Below are 12,640 nucleotides of genomic sequence, written 5' to 3' on the forward strand. Positions count from 1 at the left end.
TGCTTTTGAGTACCTGTGAGATACCCTTGTAGACTGAGAAATATCTCAGGGTTGGGGTGCAGGCTGCTTAGAGGGGTCTGGGGTCTAAATGAGCAGTTAAGATCAAGGGAAGAGAAACAGGTAAGGTGATCAGAATTTGCTCTTTCAATCAGATTTACAGACTGAAGAACTGTTACATCGATTTGTTTTTCAGTTGTAACACCTTAAAGTTTCCTTGGAGTAAGTGGAATCATGACTTCTGGTCTGTTCTGTCTCCGAGGTGACAGGCACATCTATATTTAGACCAATAGTCATGCTTCTGCGGCCATGGATCAGCGTGTGCCTCCAAAAATGGTCGGGCATTGAAATAATAGCCCGTGCGCCTTTGTGAACGGGAACCCCCCTGTGCTGTGGACTCGATGCTCATGTGTCAGCGGGACTTCTACACAGGTGCCCTCATTCAGCAGGTAAACCACCGTTTGGGCCAGGACCGTAGACCGCCATTCGGGCAAGTGTCCATGGGCCCGTGCAAGCAGGCAGACTCAGACAAAATGCATTTAGGGCTCCACGAGCCTAAACCACGAGAACCGCCAGTTCCGGTAACAAAAGCCACAACCTGGGATTTAAGTCCTTCCTTTCTCTCACCACCTGTACTTTGTGTGTCACTGTGCTCTGTAGATTCTACCTTTTTCATAGCTTTTCAATAGTCTTTTCTTTCTCTGTGGCCACTAATAGTTGGGGTCCTCGACATCTTTTCCACTTGGATTGGACAACAGCCTCCCGGGTGCTTTGTTCTTCTCTCTAATTAGCCGCCTTCACTGACGCCAAAGCTGTCTTTCTAACAAAAAGTCATCCTGTCACTTTCCTACTTAAAATGATCTTAATAGCTCCCGTTGCTTAGGGGAGTTGCTTAGGTGTTACTCACACCTAATGTCCAGAGGCTGGTGCAGGAGGCTCCTTAACCCCGCGCCTCTTCCAAGTCCTTGGGCCCCTCGCTCCTTCCCCTGTGGCTCTTGGACCCGCGGTCCGTTCTCAGACTTGGCACATTCGTCGCGATGTTTCTCGGCAGCATGCCTCCCCTGTCACCCCAGTTCTCACCTTTGCCCTTTGGCCAACTCTTAACCTTTCTGTAGAGAATGTCCTCATACTCATCGTGGGCAGAGGGCTTGGTCTACTCCTAGAAAGCCCTTGTCCTTCTGTACTGTGCCGCAGGAACGTCTGTCTTCTTTGGTAGACCGTGGCATCCTTCAGGGAGGCTCTTAGTCCTTCCTGTTGCCCGAGGGCCCCACGGGCACCTCACAGCATTTGCGGGGTGCGTTCTTCCGTCCGTCCACCCATCCGTCCACCCGTCCGTCCACTCTCTCAACTAACACTGTATTCGCCACATTCGAGGCACTGTTCTAGCTGCTGGAAATATGCAGCAAACAAGACACCAAATTCTTATTTCCACTGAGCTTGTGTACTAGTGAGAGAAGATGGGCAACAAGGGAAGAAAGAAACAGGAGCTGTGTTAGGTGGTGTGAATGCTAGGCAAGCACTGAAGTACTTGGAATGCAGGGGAAATTTTTGCTGGATGGCCAGAGAGGCCCCCATGAGGGGCTGGGATCTGAGGGAGCTGCTCTCGTGAAGGTCAGAGTAAAGAACGTTCCAGGCAGAAGGATGGGTTCACAGGCCCTGGCTGGGCAGCTCACTGGGTTGGAGCATCGTCCCGATACGGCACCATGGTTGCAGGTTTGATCCCCCAGCCAAGGCACATACAAGAATCAACCAGTGAATGCATAAATAAGTGGAACAACAACCCGATGTTTCCCTCCCTCCCTCTGACTCTAAAATCAACAAGGCAATGCACACAAAGAGGAAGAGATTACAGAAGCCTTAGGGTAAGAACCAGCTGATTCAGAACAAACACTGGTTACCCAAAGCCAGGGCACAGTGAAGAAAATGCCTCTAAGAGAGACAGAACCAAAGCGATAGATCATAGCTTTGGAGTCAAAGGCAACTCATCCTTTAAAACATACTGGATACTTACTGGCAGCTGCCAGTGGCAAAATGAAAAGGCCCCGTTGTTCACGACTGAGGCACAAAAGCAGTCGGACGCGTAGGTGCCGAATCCCCCTCCCACTCCACCTGGGGCCGAGCTGCCTGTGTCAGATGCGCTGCTGTGGGGGAGGCCGCCGTCGTCACTCACCGGGCTCTCTGTTCCCGGGCCTTCAGTTTGCCCAAGCCACACAGTCCCAACCACAAGAATGTGAATCCTTTGACTTGCCCTGAAATGTGCCTATTTTTAACCTTCACAGCAGGGAAAAAGCCTCTAATTTACCCATCTTTCATCATTTTCCCACTGAATATTTTTTATTCCCTTCCCGTGTCCCCGGTGGCGGGGGGGAAATGGTGCTATATCTGAAATGTGGTGTGTGCCTTTGCACAGGGCGAGCTGTGTGCCCGTGAACACACGTGGGCCACGGCCGGGGTTACGTAACGAGAGCTGTTCCGAGTACAGTTGGCTCACGCAGAAGGCCACGATGTGGCAACTCCAGATCTCGTTGCAGAGGCCGAGCCCGAACTGGAACAGCGAGAGTCACGGCTCAGGGCAGCCTGACGGCCAGCTTTGCCTTCTGACTCGCAGTCTTCCCTGGAAGCCTCGGGTGGGGTTCAACATGCCCAGGAGAGCTCTGTCTCCTAGAGGGGGATTCCTGCCGAAGTCGGGGTGTACAGGAGAGACGCGATTTTTATGTTCTGTGGTGGGCGGGTGGCTGTCACGGAGAGATCAGGCCAGGTGACAGTGTTCATGTTCTCAAGCCTGTGTCGGCCAGCTGGCTCGGCCACGCCAAGGCCATGTCTGGACAGTGTGATGAACCCTGCTGTGGCACAAGTGTTGTTGTTTTCCTTTTAATGTTTCTGGTTATGCTTGTGGGATTTGACCCTCTAAAAAGCTTATTTATGCAGTATAATAATTTAGGATTAGATGGAGTTTGGCATGTCCAAACTTTTCAGACCAGGTAACCGAGGCCCAGTGGCAGAGAGGGTTGGTGTCGGAACTAGGTCTAGAATTCCTGGGTTCCTGACTTCCAGGTTAGCTCTATGCCCAGTCCTGCCACCACTGGCCATTGAAGGGAGGCAGCAAACTGGCAAGCTGGTGACATTTTTTAAGCTAGTAAATAGTTCATATATAAATATGGGGAAATTATACAGAAGAATGTGGATCTGTGGTTTCTGTAGAAAGACTTGGGTCCATACTCTGCAAGACCACCTGTTGGTGCTAACAGTGGCTCCTACTTCTTACTGAGGGTATGTGCTCTCCAGTTCACCACAGTCTCCACTACTCCCTATTGCCTCCCAAACACTGAGGTTGACTGTCAGCTTGCCATTTATGCTCACACTTGTGCAGTTGTATTTCTGATAGTAGAATTAAGAGTAAAGTAAGCCAAAAAGCTGGTGTTTCAGGGCTAAAAGAATACAGCTCAAGATGACATTAGGAAACAAATCTATTTGGTAGCTGAAAGGCATTGGAAGTTGCAGCTCTTGTCACAAACTCTGAAACCATAATCAGAAGAACTTGGCCCTGGCTGTTGCAGCTCAGTGGATTGAGTGCTGGCCTGCAAGCCAAGGGGTTGATGGTTTGATTCCCAGTCAGGACACATGCTGGGTTGTAGGCCAGGTTCCCTGTTGAGGGTGTATGAGAGGAAACCACACATCAACGTTTCTCTCCCTCTCTTTGCCCTCTCTCTGGAAATAAATATTTTTTTAAAGAAAGAAGAACTTGGATACACCTTTTCACTGTGAGGTTGTGTTACAGCATTGATATGAGTTGAGAGAAGATTGTCATAGCACGGAGCAGAGAAGAAGAGTGGAACAAGGCAGGGCATGGGCCCCCTTCTCCCTTTGCCCCATTTAGAGCTATTAAAAGTGAAATCTGTTTGTTTAGACACCAAGCCAGGTTGTCCCAAGGATTGTGCATCAAGAACTCTTCGCACTGACATTCGGCAGGATTGTTCGGAACCGTCCTATTGCACCCTGTGTGTCGTCATGGCAGCAGAGCTGAACTGAGTTTCCTTGGCCATTGGCTAAACAGCGAAGTTGCTGAAAGGAAACGTACTACATTCTTCTAGGAAATACGTTGCAAATAAGCAACACCCCAAATATACTACACTTGTGGCTTCTTAAATAAAAGATGTCATGCTTATCTACCCAATATTGTGAATAGTACTACTTACAAGCTCATTTCTATTTGTGATTTTTTTCTGGTCTCTGCTTCTAGCTACCCAACTAATATTTCTAATATTTCAACTCTGCCAACGAATACTTCTTTGGCGAAGCCAGGAGGCTCTGTAAAGGCTGAGCAGTGACCCAGTGTATCGTGATGAACATTATCCAAGCGTCAGAGACCGTCCAGGATCAGGACAAGCAGCCCTCTCCTGGTTCTGCAGGTTCCTGTCAGTCTTTATCTTCCTGGTGTCTGTCGCTGACGCTCGGGCTGGGGACCCGGTGAGGAATGCCTCCTCCGGGGTTTCGACAGGTACAGAGATTTGTCACGGCCTCAGAAGCTGCTTGGCTACGGGTAAGGAAGCTGCCCTGACCGGAGGGGTGACCGTGGTCCGTGACCTCTGGGTGTCAGCGTGGCCTTGCTCTGTGCACAGAGTCACATCTCACTCAGGAAGTCTCTTATGTTAGTGTGTCCACATCCGTGATTTCCTTAGCTCGCGTTTTGGAAGGGGAACAGCCTCGGGTGCTGACGAGGAAGGAGGACTCTGAAGGCAGAGTCCCTGGAAGGGGGAGGAAGAGGGAGGAGGCGTTGTCGTGAGGACACCAGACACTCGGCAAAACCACAGGTCACCACCCACCTCCTCTCTGACTCACCTACACAAGCGTGATTAAACTGGGGAGGGCTGGTGGCCAGCAGGTATTAGATTTCGGGTGTGCGGGGTGGGGTGGGGGAGGGCTGAATCCTCTTCCTTCTTATCCCTGCCACCTCATTGGTTGTTCCTTTTCTAGATGCTCTCGAAGCCTGGGGAATCTCAAGATACAGCTTGACTGCCCAGGCTCCTGTAGCTCAGTGTATCGAGCGCAGGCCTGTAAACCAAAGGATCACGGGTTCAATTCCCAGTTAGGGCACACGCCTGGGTTGCAGGCCAGGTCCCCAGTTGGGGGTATGTGGGGGGCAGGCACACACTTCTCCCTCTCTTTCTCCTTCCCTTCCCCTCTCTCTAAAAAGTAATGAAATGAAATCTTTAAAAAAAAAGAGAAAAGAAAAAAAAAAAAGATACAGCTTGACTGGTGAATTGTGTTCTGGACTTGGGAAACCGTTGTCACCTGAGTGGCCCAGTGAAGTAGGATGTCATGAGGGATGGGAAGACTTCTCAGGGGTTTGGGAAGCTCTTTGACTTACTCAGAACCTAGCGAGTCCAGGATTTTACCGGAGTCACCAAACAGTGACCTCGGTGCCCTGAAGGGAGACCCGTCACCACCCTGACCTCCCAGAGGTGGATGAACCAGGGCAGGTTGGGGCGGAGCTCGCGGGCTGCCACCCTCGGCTCAGCCCGACCCACCTCGGGGTCAGCATTCCCGTGGAAACAATTGGGCGTAGCGTATGGTTGGCGTTATGAGAGATTCCTTGTGTTCCACAGCGCTTACATCACCAGTAATAGGATAATGGGGGAAAAAATCCCAGCCTTCGTACCAAAGTTGGCCACATCAGAGCAACAGTTATTATGCCCATCATGGTCAATTAGTGTGGCTCCCAATATAAACACTGTTTTATTCCCCTTTATTTTTAAATGAATCATTTGGCTCGCACATTATGTTTGAAACATCAAATGTAATACGTGGTCATATTGGAAAACGAGCACTACCTACGTTTTAATGACAACTGGCATTTTTACTGTGTGCGTGGCACCACAGGTGTGTCATTTTACATTGGGTTCATGGCACGTAAGGTATATAGTGACTTAAGTAATTACTGTTGCCTCACGTGGCCTAGGTAGGATGTACCAGTTTAGCAGGTGAGGTCGTTCAAATCACATACAAAGGTCACCTCAATCTGCCCGTCAGAACTGATGAACACTGCAAGACCAGACTAGTGTTTAAATATCAATAACACTGTCCATGGAACGTGGAACTCTTCTCCCACCTCCCCTCTTTCCTCATACCACCTCCCAGCGCCTTCCCCGGGCTCCGTGTGGCCGGTACAGTCAGGTTCCTGCCATGAAGAGCCACAGTATGCCACGGGTCTGGGACCCTCCGCCGGCCCGGCCAGAAGTGGGGCGTGGTCTCAGGAACAGGCTAGACCAGCGATTCTCAGCCTTTCTCTTCTCATGGCCTATATAGCTCATTATTGAAACTCTGTGGCACACCAGAAGAATATGCTTTTTGCCGGCCTGACAAAAAAAATAGGTATAATTTTGATTCATTCACACGGGATGGTCATGTTGGCTGTTGCCATTTGTTTATTTGATAATCTAAGAGAAAAGAGGTCAGTGCCCCTGACTAAATAGATATTGCACATTTTAAAAATTTGAACAGCACACCACTGTGCCAGCCGCAGTGCACCAGTTGAAAATCGCTGGCCTAGCCTTGGCTGAATGACTCAGTTGATTGGAGGGTGATCCCGTAGCCAAAAGTTTGCAGGTTCAATTCCCAGTCAGGGCACATACCTGGGTTGAGGGTTTGATTCCCAGTTCAGGCACGTGCAGGGGCAGAGAATCATACTTCTCTCTCCCCCTTCCTCTCTCTCTAAAAGCAATGAAAACAATGCCTTCGGGTGAGGATTAAAAAAAATAAAAGTTAACGGCCTCTACAAATGCCAACTGGGACTCGTAGCAAGGATTCTCCTTTCTTTCTGACACTTCCACTGTGCCCTGCCAGGGAAGAGGTTTGCTCCTTCTGGAGCCAAGGTCATTGCCCCTCCTTGCACAATGCTGTGTTGTAACTGCTTCAACGCCCCCTTTCTGCCTGGCCCCATCCTGGGGATCCAAGCAGACTTCGGACAAGGCTTGCCATGGGCATCTCCGAATCCCAGGCAGATGTCAGCCTTGGGAGAGCCCCGTGCACGGTGCCAGCAAGGCCACCCCCGCGCAGCCCCTGAGGAAGAGCAGCGCAGCTGACCCTGGACCACCACGGTCTGCCCCACCCCGGCTCCCAAGCCTGGAGGGCTCCCAAGCCTGGAGGGCGAATGTTTTCTGGGTCAGCTACTTTCGGCAGCAGCCAGGTCCGGCCTGGTAGAGGAAGTGTGTGTGAGGAACTCAAACGGGAAGTGACTAGAGACTCTGAAGTTAAAGGTTAATTAGGAAGGGCTCCTCCTACTGACCTGGGTTTCCCTTTAACAAACAAGGATGGCCAGGGCTGGACCCTCCCCTTGGGTGTGTCCTCCTCTCGTATAGTCTGCCCACCTCGAGGAGGAGGGATGGCTCTGGCTTCCAAAAGGAGCCTCGCAGCCGCGGGAGGCCAAGCTGCCCAGCCATTTCTCTGTTTCCCACGTGAAAGCCCTCCGCTCTCCACAGAGCTGCTCTGAGGATCAGAGGGGTCCCAACTGAATGGGAAGCTGTGGTCTGAGAGTGTAACCTCTTCTTTCTGCAGCTCCCCTGATTGCCTCCCTGCACCTCTAAGGGGACAAAATATTGGGCCCAAGGCCCAAATAATCCTGTTTAGGGAGTCATCTGGCCATCCCATTTCCAGCCGGGTACTTTTCCCTTCCTGTAACTTTCCAGTTGTAATTTGGGGAATACTATCAGTAACTCTGCCACCTGGTGGTCATCCCAAAAGCTGCACCCTGGGAGGATCGGGCGTCCACTTTTATAATTTTTAGTTGCTTTAGTTTTTCCACTTCCAAATTCAGTGCAACTAAGATGTGCTTTGAACATTAGTTATTAAGTGAATCATTCATTCGACGGAATACACGTGGATAGATTTCTATGGAGGTACATTAGAAACTATGTTGGGATTCTTAGGGAGTGCGCCGGGTGTGGGAAGGAAAGGACTTGTTTTACTTTACTCCTTAGCTCTCTCTGAAATATGTTATAAACAGAAAGGGTGTGTTGCTTTAATAACTGTAGCTGAAGCCCCCCACTCGGGCAGGAGGCATGAAGTCCAGGCTGTTCCTCGCCAGGGCTCCGACCCTCTTCTTGTTTTGTGTTCAGGGGCCTCTGGGTCTTCTGTGTGTTTAGAGGGAGTGAAGCTTGTTGGGCTCAGTTTGATCTCATTCACTGGCTGTGGAGCAGAAGCTGGTTCTGGGGAGTGTGGGGCCACGGCCAGGAGAGCTCCCAGCTCCCTTGGTGGTCCTGGTCGGGAGGAGGCAGCCCTCCTGTGCAGGGGGCCGGGCGGGCTGCCCCCTTCCCAAGGTCACCTCAGTGGAGGGGCTCCAGGTAGAGATCCAGCCACTCCTTCAAGTTTCTGCTGCCTCCCAGGCCACTCAGGATGCAGGGCACGTGCTCCCCGGGTTCTGACACCAGGGAGCAGGGCCTGGGGCGGAGGTGGCTGCAGCTGGCTGGCAGGACAGACAGGTCCCACGAAGTGACTGCGTTTTGACTACCTCCTCTGTGCCGCTCACTGTCCCATCCCGCTGTTGACCAGACCTCCCCCACTTCCCGTGACTCCCCACATGACAACACACCTCCTTTTACGAACCTGCTGAGCATAACCACTCTTCAGGTGCGTGCTCAGGTGCAGCAAAACCTCCTCTTGCTTGACCGTGGCCTTGCCCACTTACCAGCAGTGGCCCAGAAACATTGGGTGGCAGGGTGGCCTCCGAGGAAGTGCCCAGTTTGGTTCTCGGGGAGGGGAAGTCCTGCCTGCACTTGTCCCACGTCCGGAAGGGCAAGGCCTGCGGCCCCGTTCACACAGCTCTTCAGGGAAAGGACACCTCAGCACCACACTCAGGGCAGCCCATGGTTCCAGTCCTGCTTGTTCAAAAGATAACGGGCTTGCCTTGGCCCCCGTATGAAAAACTAGCTGTCCATGGATGGATGGGTCTGTTTCCGGGTTCTCTTTTCAATTGTTTGTCTGTCTCCCTTATTTATATCAAACCACGCTTCTTGATTCCTGTAGCCTTTAAATAAATCTTGAGGTCACGTGTGAGTTCTCCAACTTTATCCTTTTTCAAAGTTGTTGTAGGTATTCCAGGTTCTCTGTACTCTCATGTAAATTTAAAAATCAATATGACGGTTTCTACAGAAAGCTCCAGTGGGATTTCACCGGATTGCATGGAATCCGCGGGGCAGTGCGGGGAGGGGATTGACTTCTAGCAACGGTGAGTTTCCTGACCTGAGAACATGCATGTGTCCCCCTTCTGTGTCTTCTGTAATTTCTTTTCCCAATATTTTGTGGTTTTGAGTGTACCTATTTTTATATCTTTCGTCAGCTTTATTTCTGTTGTTTTATTTTTTTAAGTGTAAATAGTACCGTTTTTAAAATTTTTCAGTTTCTGGCTTTGTGTTGCTAACATACAGGAAGGCAATTGATTTGTTTTATCGACCTAGTGTTCTCACTTATTCTCGTAGCTTTTTAGTAGATTCCGTTGCATTTTCTGCTTAGATATTCATACTGCCTGTGGATAAAGACAACTTTATGTTTTCTTTCCAACCCGGCTGCCTTGCATTTCTTTCTTTCTTTCCTCTTTCGTGTGACTGGAGCCTCCCGCACCGTGTTAACAGGAGTAACGAGCGTGAACCTGCTTCTGTTGTTCCTGATCATTGCGGGGCGGGGGGTTCAGTCCTCAACAGTCAGGTGTGACGTTAGTGCAGGTTTTTCGTGGATGCCCTTTCTCCGGTTGAGGAAGTTCCCTTTGATTCCTAGTTTGTTGAGAGTTTTTATCATAAAAAAGGTGTTGGATTCTTTTCAAATGCTTTTTCTGCATTTATTGAGATGATCACATAGTTTTCCTTTCAAGTTTGTTGACATTATCACTTACGCTGCTTTTTGAATGTTAAACCCATGCTGCATTCCTGGGTTAAAACCATTCTTGGCCATAATGTGTTATTATCCTTTATATAATTGTCGGCTTCAATTTGCTAACCTTTGCTTAGAATTTTTGTATCTATGTTCATGATGGATATTGGTCAGCAGCTTCTTTTCTTGCTCTGGGACGCAGTTAAGTCCCCTGGAAACTTCTCTGTCACAGCCTGGCCTTTGTGAGCTCCTTCCATAGGTAGCCTCCCAGCTGCTCCGTGCGGGGCCACTGTGGCGGGGACATTATCTTCCAAGACACGGGCTTTCTTGCTCGTTCAGAAACACTGAGATTTTCACAGGAGGATCTTCCTCTTTCTTCCCTGAGTTTTCCCGTCTTGAAATCCCACTGCAGCTGGCCAACAGGGGAAAGACACTCCCTCGTGGATCATTTACCGTATCCGAGTTTCCTCTTTGTTTCCAGGCGTCGACTCGCCTTCCACTCCGGGCGGACGCCGCTTTTCTTTTCCTCCCTCATTTCCCGTTTCTTTCTTGTAGGGCACTGATCATGGAAAATGTTCAGCCTGGAAAAATAGAGACGGCCTGATACAGCGAACTCCCGTGTGCCTGCCCATCAGCAGTCATCCTCTTGTGCAACTGCATTTTCCTAGTGTTTCTGATCTGCCAACGTTAGACTCATATTTCAGGTTACGTCAGAAGTCACGTGGAAGGGAGTGCATAGCCCTTTTTGTCCTGTGGGGCACACGTGTGTGCAGGACCCTTGGTTTATTAGCCAGGTCAGGGTGCACACCACTCGAAAGCCAAGCGTCCCCTGTGACTTCCGGGAGATGCCCCACGTATCCCAGACACTCTCTCGCTTTACGCATCGTCTTTCCTGCAGCCGGTGACTTTTACTCTGTGCTTCGTTTCTGTCTCCAGCAGCGTTAGCCCCCATCTCGTCTTTCAGCTCGGCTTACCCTCCTCCAGTGCAGTTCCTAAGATTTCTCCTTTGTTTCCCCAGAGTATATGTGTCCCTAGAGTGTTCTTTACATATCAGCTGTGCTTAACCAACAAGAGCAAACCGGCATAATGTAGGGAGAGGCATCCGACAGAATCCTGGCCTGGCTGGGGGCTGCTGAGGCTTCTTCAAAGCCGCTAAGCCTCTTCGAAGCCCAGCACCATCGCGTGTGAATCGAATAGCACCCACCTCCAGGCTGACATTCAGGGCGAGAAATAATGCACCCGGATTGCTCAGCCCAGTGCCTGATGGGCAGCAGTAACCCAATAAATGACAGCTCCTAGGGCTGTGACAAGATGCCGGGCAGCTGTGAGACGGAGAGCAAGGAGCATTGTCCCCAACTGCCTGGGTAAACGGGCACCAGAGAGACCAACACTGACTAATGGCACTTGTAGAGTCCGTGACAGATCCATCACCAAACTCATAAAAGCCACTCCCCGAACGCAGGGGCTCCTGCGAACATCCTGCAGTCTAATTTCTGCTCATGTCTTTATGGAGGAATTCTATTTTATAACAGGAACAAGATATTTCCAGCAGCTCATTTCAAGGGGATTTACTGAGTTTAGGATTCCAGGCATCTAGTTTGGGCTCTGTGCCTAGACCATGTCCTTACACCCACAGCAGCCGGAGATGTGCACGCCAGGCCGGTGCCTCTCTGTTGAGATTGGCTGGGGTGACTTGTGGACAGGCTGGTTCCTCAGGGTCACTGACCGGGAGTGGGTAGCTTGTAAGACAGGCTGAGGACAGTCGGGCTTCACACAAGGAGAGGGGACTTTTCGGACTCCTCCCATCTCTGTGTGTCTCTTTCCCTCTGTGATTCTGCCCCTCCGGCCCTCTCTGCGTCCCCGTCTGTCTAAGCCACACACGCCACCCTTCTGATCTCACATTTTCTCGGTTCTGGAGAGGCACCCACACCTCTGCGTGTTTCCCCCCATATTTTACTGAAATATCAAAATATGTCACGGTTCATCATCTGTACGTGTCTAGAGGACATAATTCTGCCGAAAAGCTAAAGGCAACCTCAAGGGAAAACTGGAAATTGTACAGAAGAGGCTTCCTTTTGTCCTAAAAGGAACAAAGTTGGGGGAGAAAATGAGTGTTCGAAGGAGTCCTGAAAAGACAGACTGGGAACCCCGGCCTGGGGCGGGAGACCCCTCCTCCTCTGGGTCCTTTTGCGGGGGTCCTTGTATGCTAGCAAGATCGAATCATGGTGGCTGCCTCACAGAGAATGGAAAACAGAAGCCACTGGAAACGCTTTCTTTCCTCGGAAGGAAGCAGTGGGGCTTCATCCTCGCGTCTGTCCGAATGCTCATTCCTTCGTTAAGAGCGGCAGCAGAAACCAAGGCCTCTTTATTCCTCCAGTGCTCTTGGGCGTGCTCACCGCAAGGCGGTGCTCAGGAGGCAGGTGTTTTGGACCCTGGAGGTAGGGATACAAGTTCTCGAAGGACCCAGGACGCGGCCTCCCGTGGTTGGTCGCTGTGCGGCCTACTAAGCAGTCATAGCTCAGGGATCCTTGCTTCCATCGGTCTTGCGATCTAGAAAGGTCACAGCAGTTTTGAGAAGCATTTGGCCATTGTTGCTACAAATATTTTGTCTGCTTTATTCTATTTGTCTTCTCTTCCTGTTACTCCAGTTGTACGTATGTTTAGTCTTGTTTATTGTCCCACAGGTCCCTGAAGCTCTGTTGATTTTAAGTCTTTTTTTCTCTGCTCTTCAGATTAAATAATTAATTTTAATCTCCTCTTAAGTTCACGGACCCTTCTGTCA

General features: G+C 50.4%; 1 protein-coding gene across 4 annotated transcripts in view; it reads left to right on the forward strand.

Annotated features, from left to right (window-relative positions):
* The window catches only part of CNIH3 (cornichon family AMPA receptor auxiliary protein 3), a 154,854-nt gene that overhangs the window by 9,330 nt on the left and 132,884 nt on the right, over window positions 1–12,640 (forward strand). For 3 of the 4 annotated variants that reach the window (XM_053659559.1, XM_053659560.1, XM_053659561.1), the window contains exon 3: window positions 4,238–4,537. The exons of the other annotated variant lie outside the window; for it this stretch is intronic. In XM_053659559.1, the coding sequence (XP_053515534.1) occupies window positions 4,472–4,537 (66 nt within the window). In that variant the 5' untranslated portion in view covers window positions 4,238–4,471. The remainder of the gene's footprint in view (window positions 1–4,237; window positions 4,538–12,640) is intronic. 4 annotated transcript variants of the gene reach the window in all.

Source organism: Artibeus jamaicensis, unplaced genomic scaffold, assembly GCF_021234435.1.
Source record: "Artibeus jamaicensis isolate MK-2021 breed Jamaican fruit bat unplaced genomic scaffold, CSHL_Jam_final scaffold_754, whole genome shotgun sequence".
NCBI classification, from domain to species: domain Eukaryota; kingdom Metazoa; phylum Chordata; class Mammalia; order Chiroptera; family Phyllostomidae; genus Artibeus; species Artibeus jamaicensis.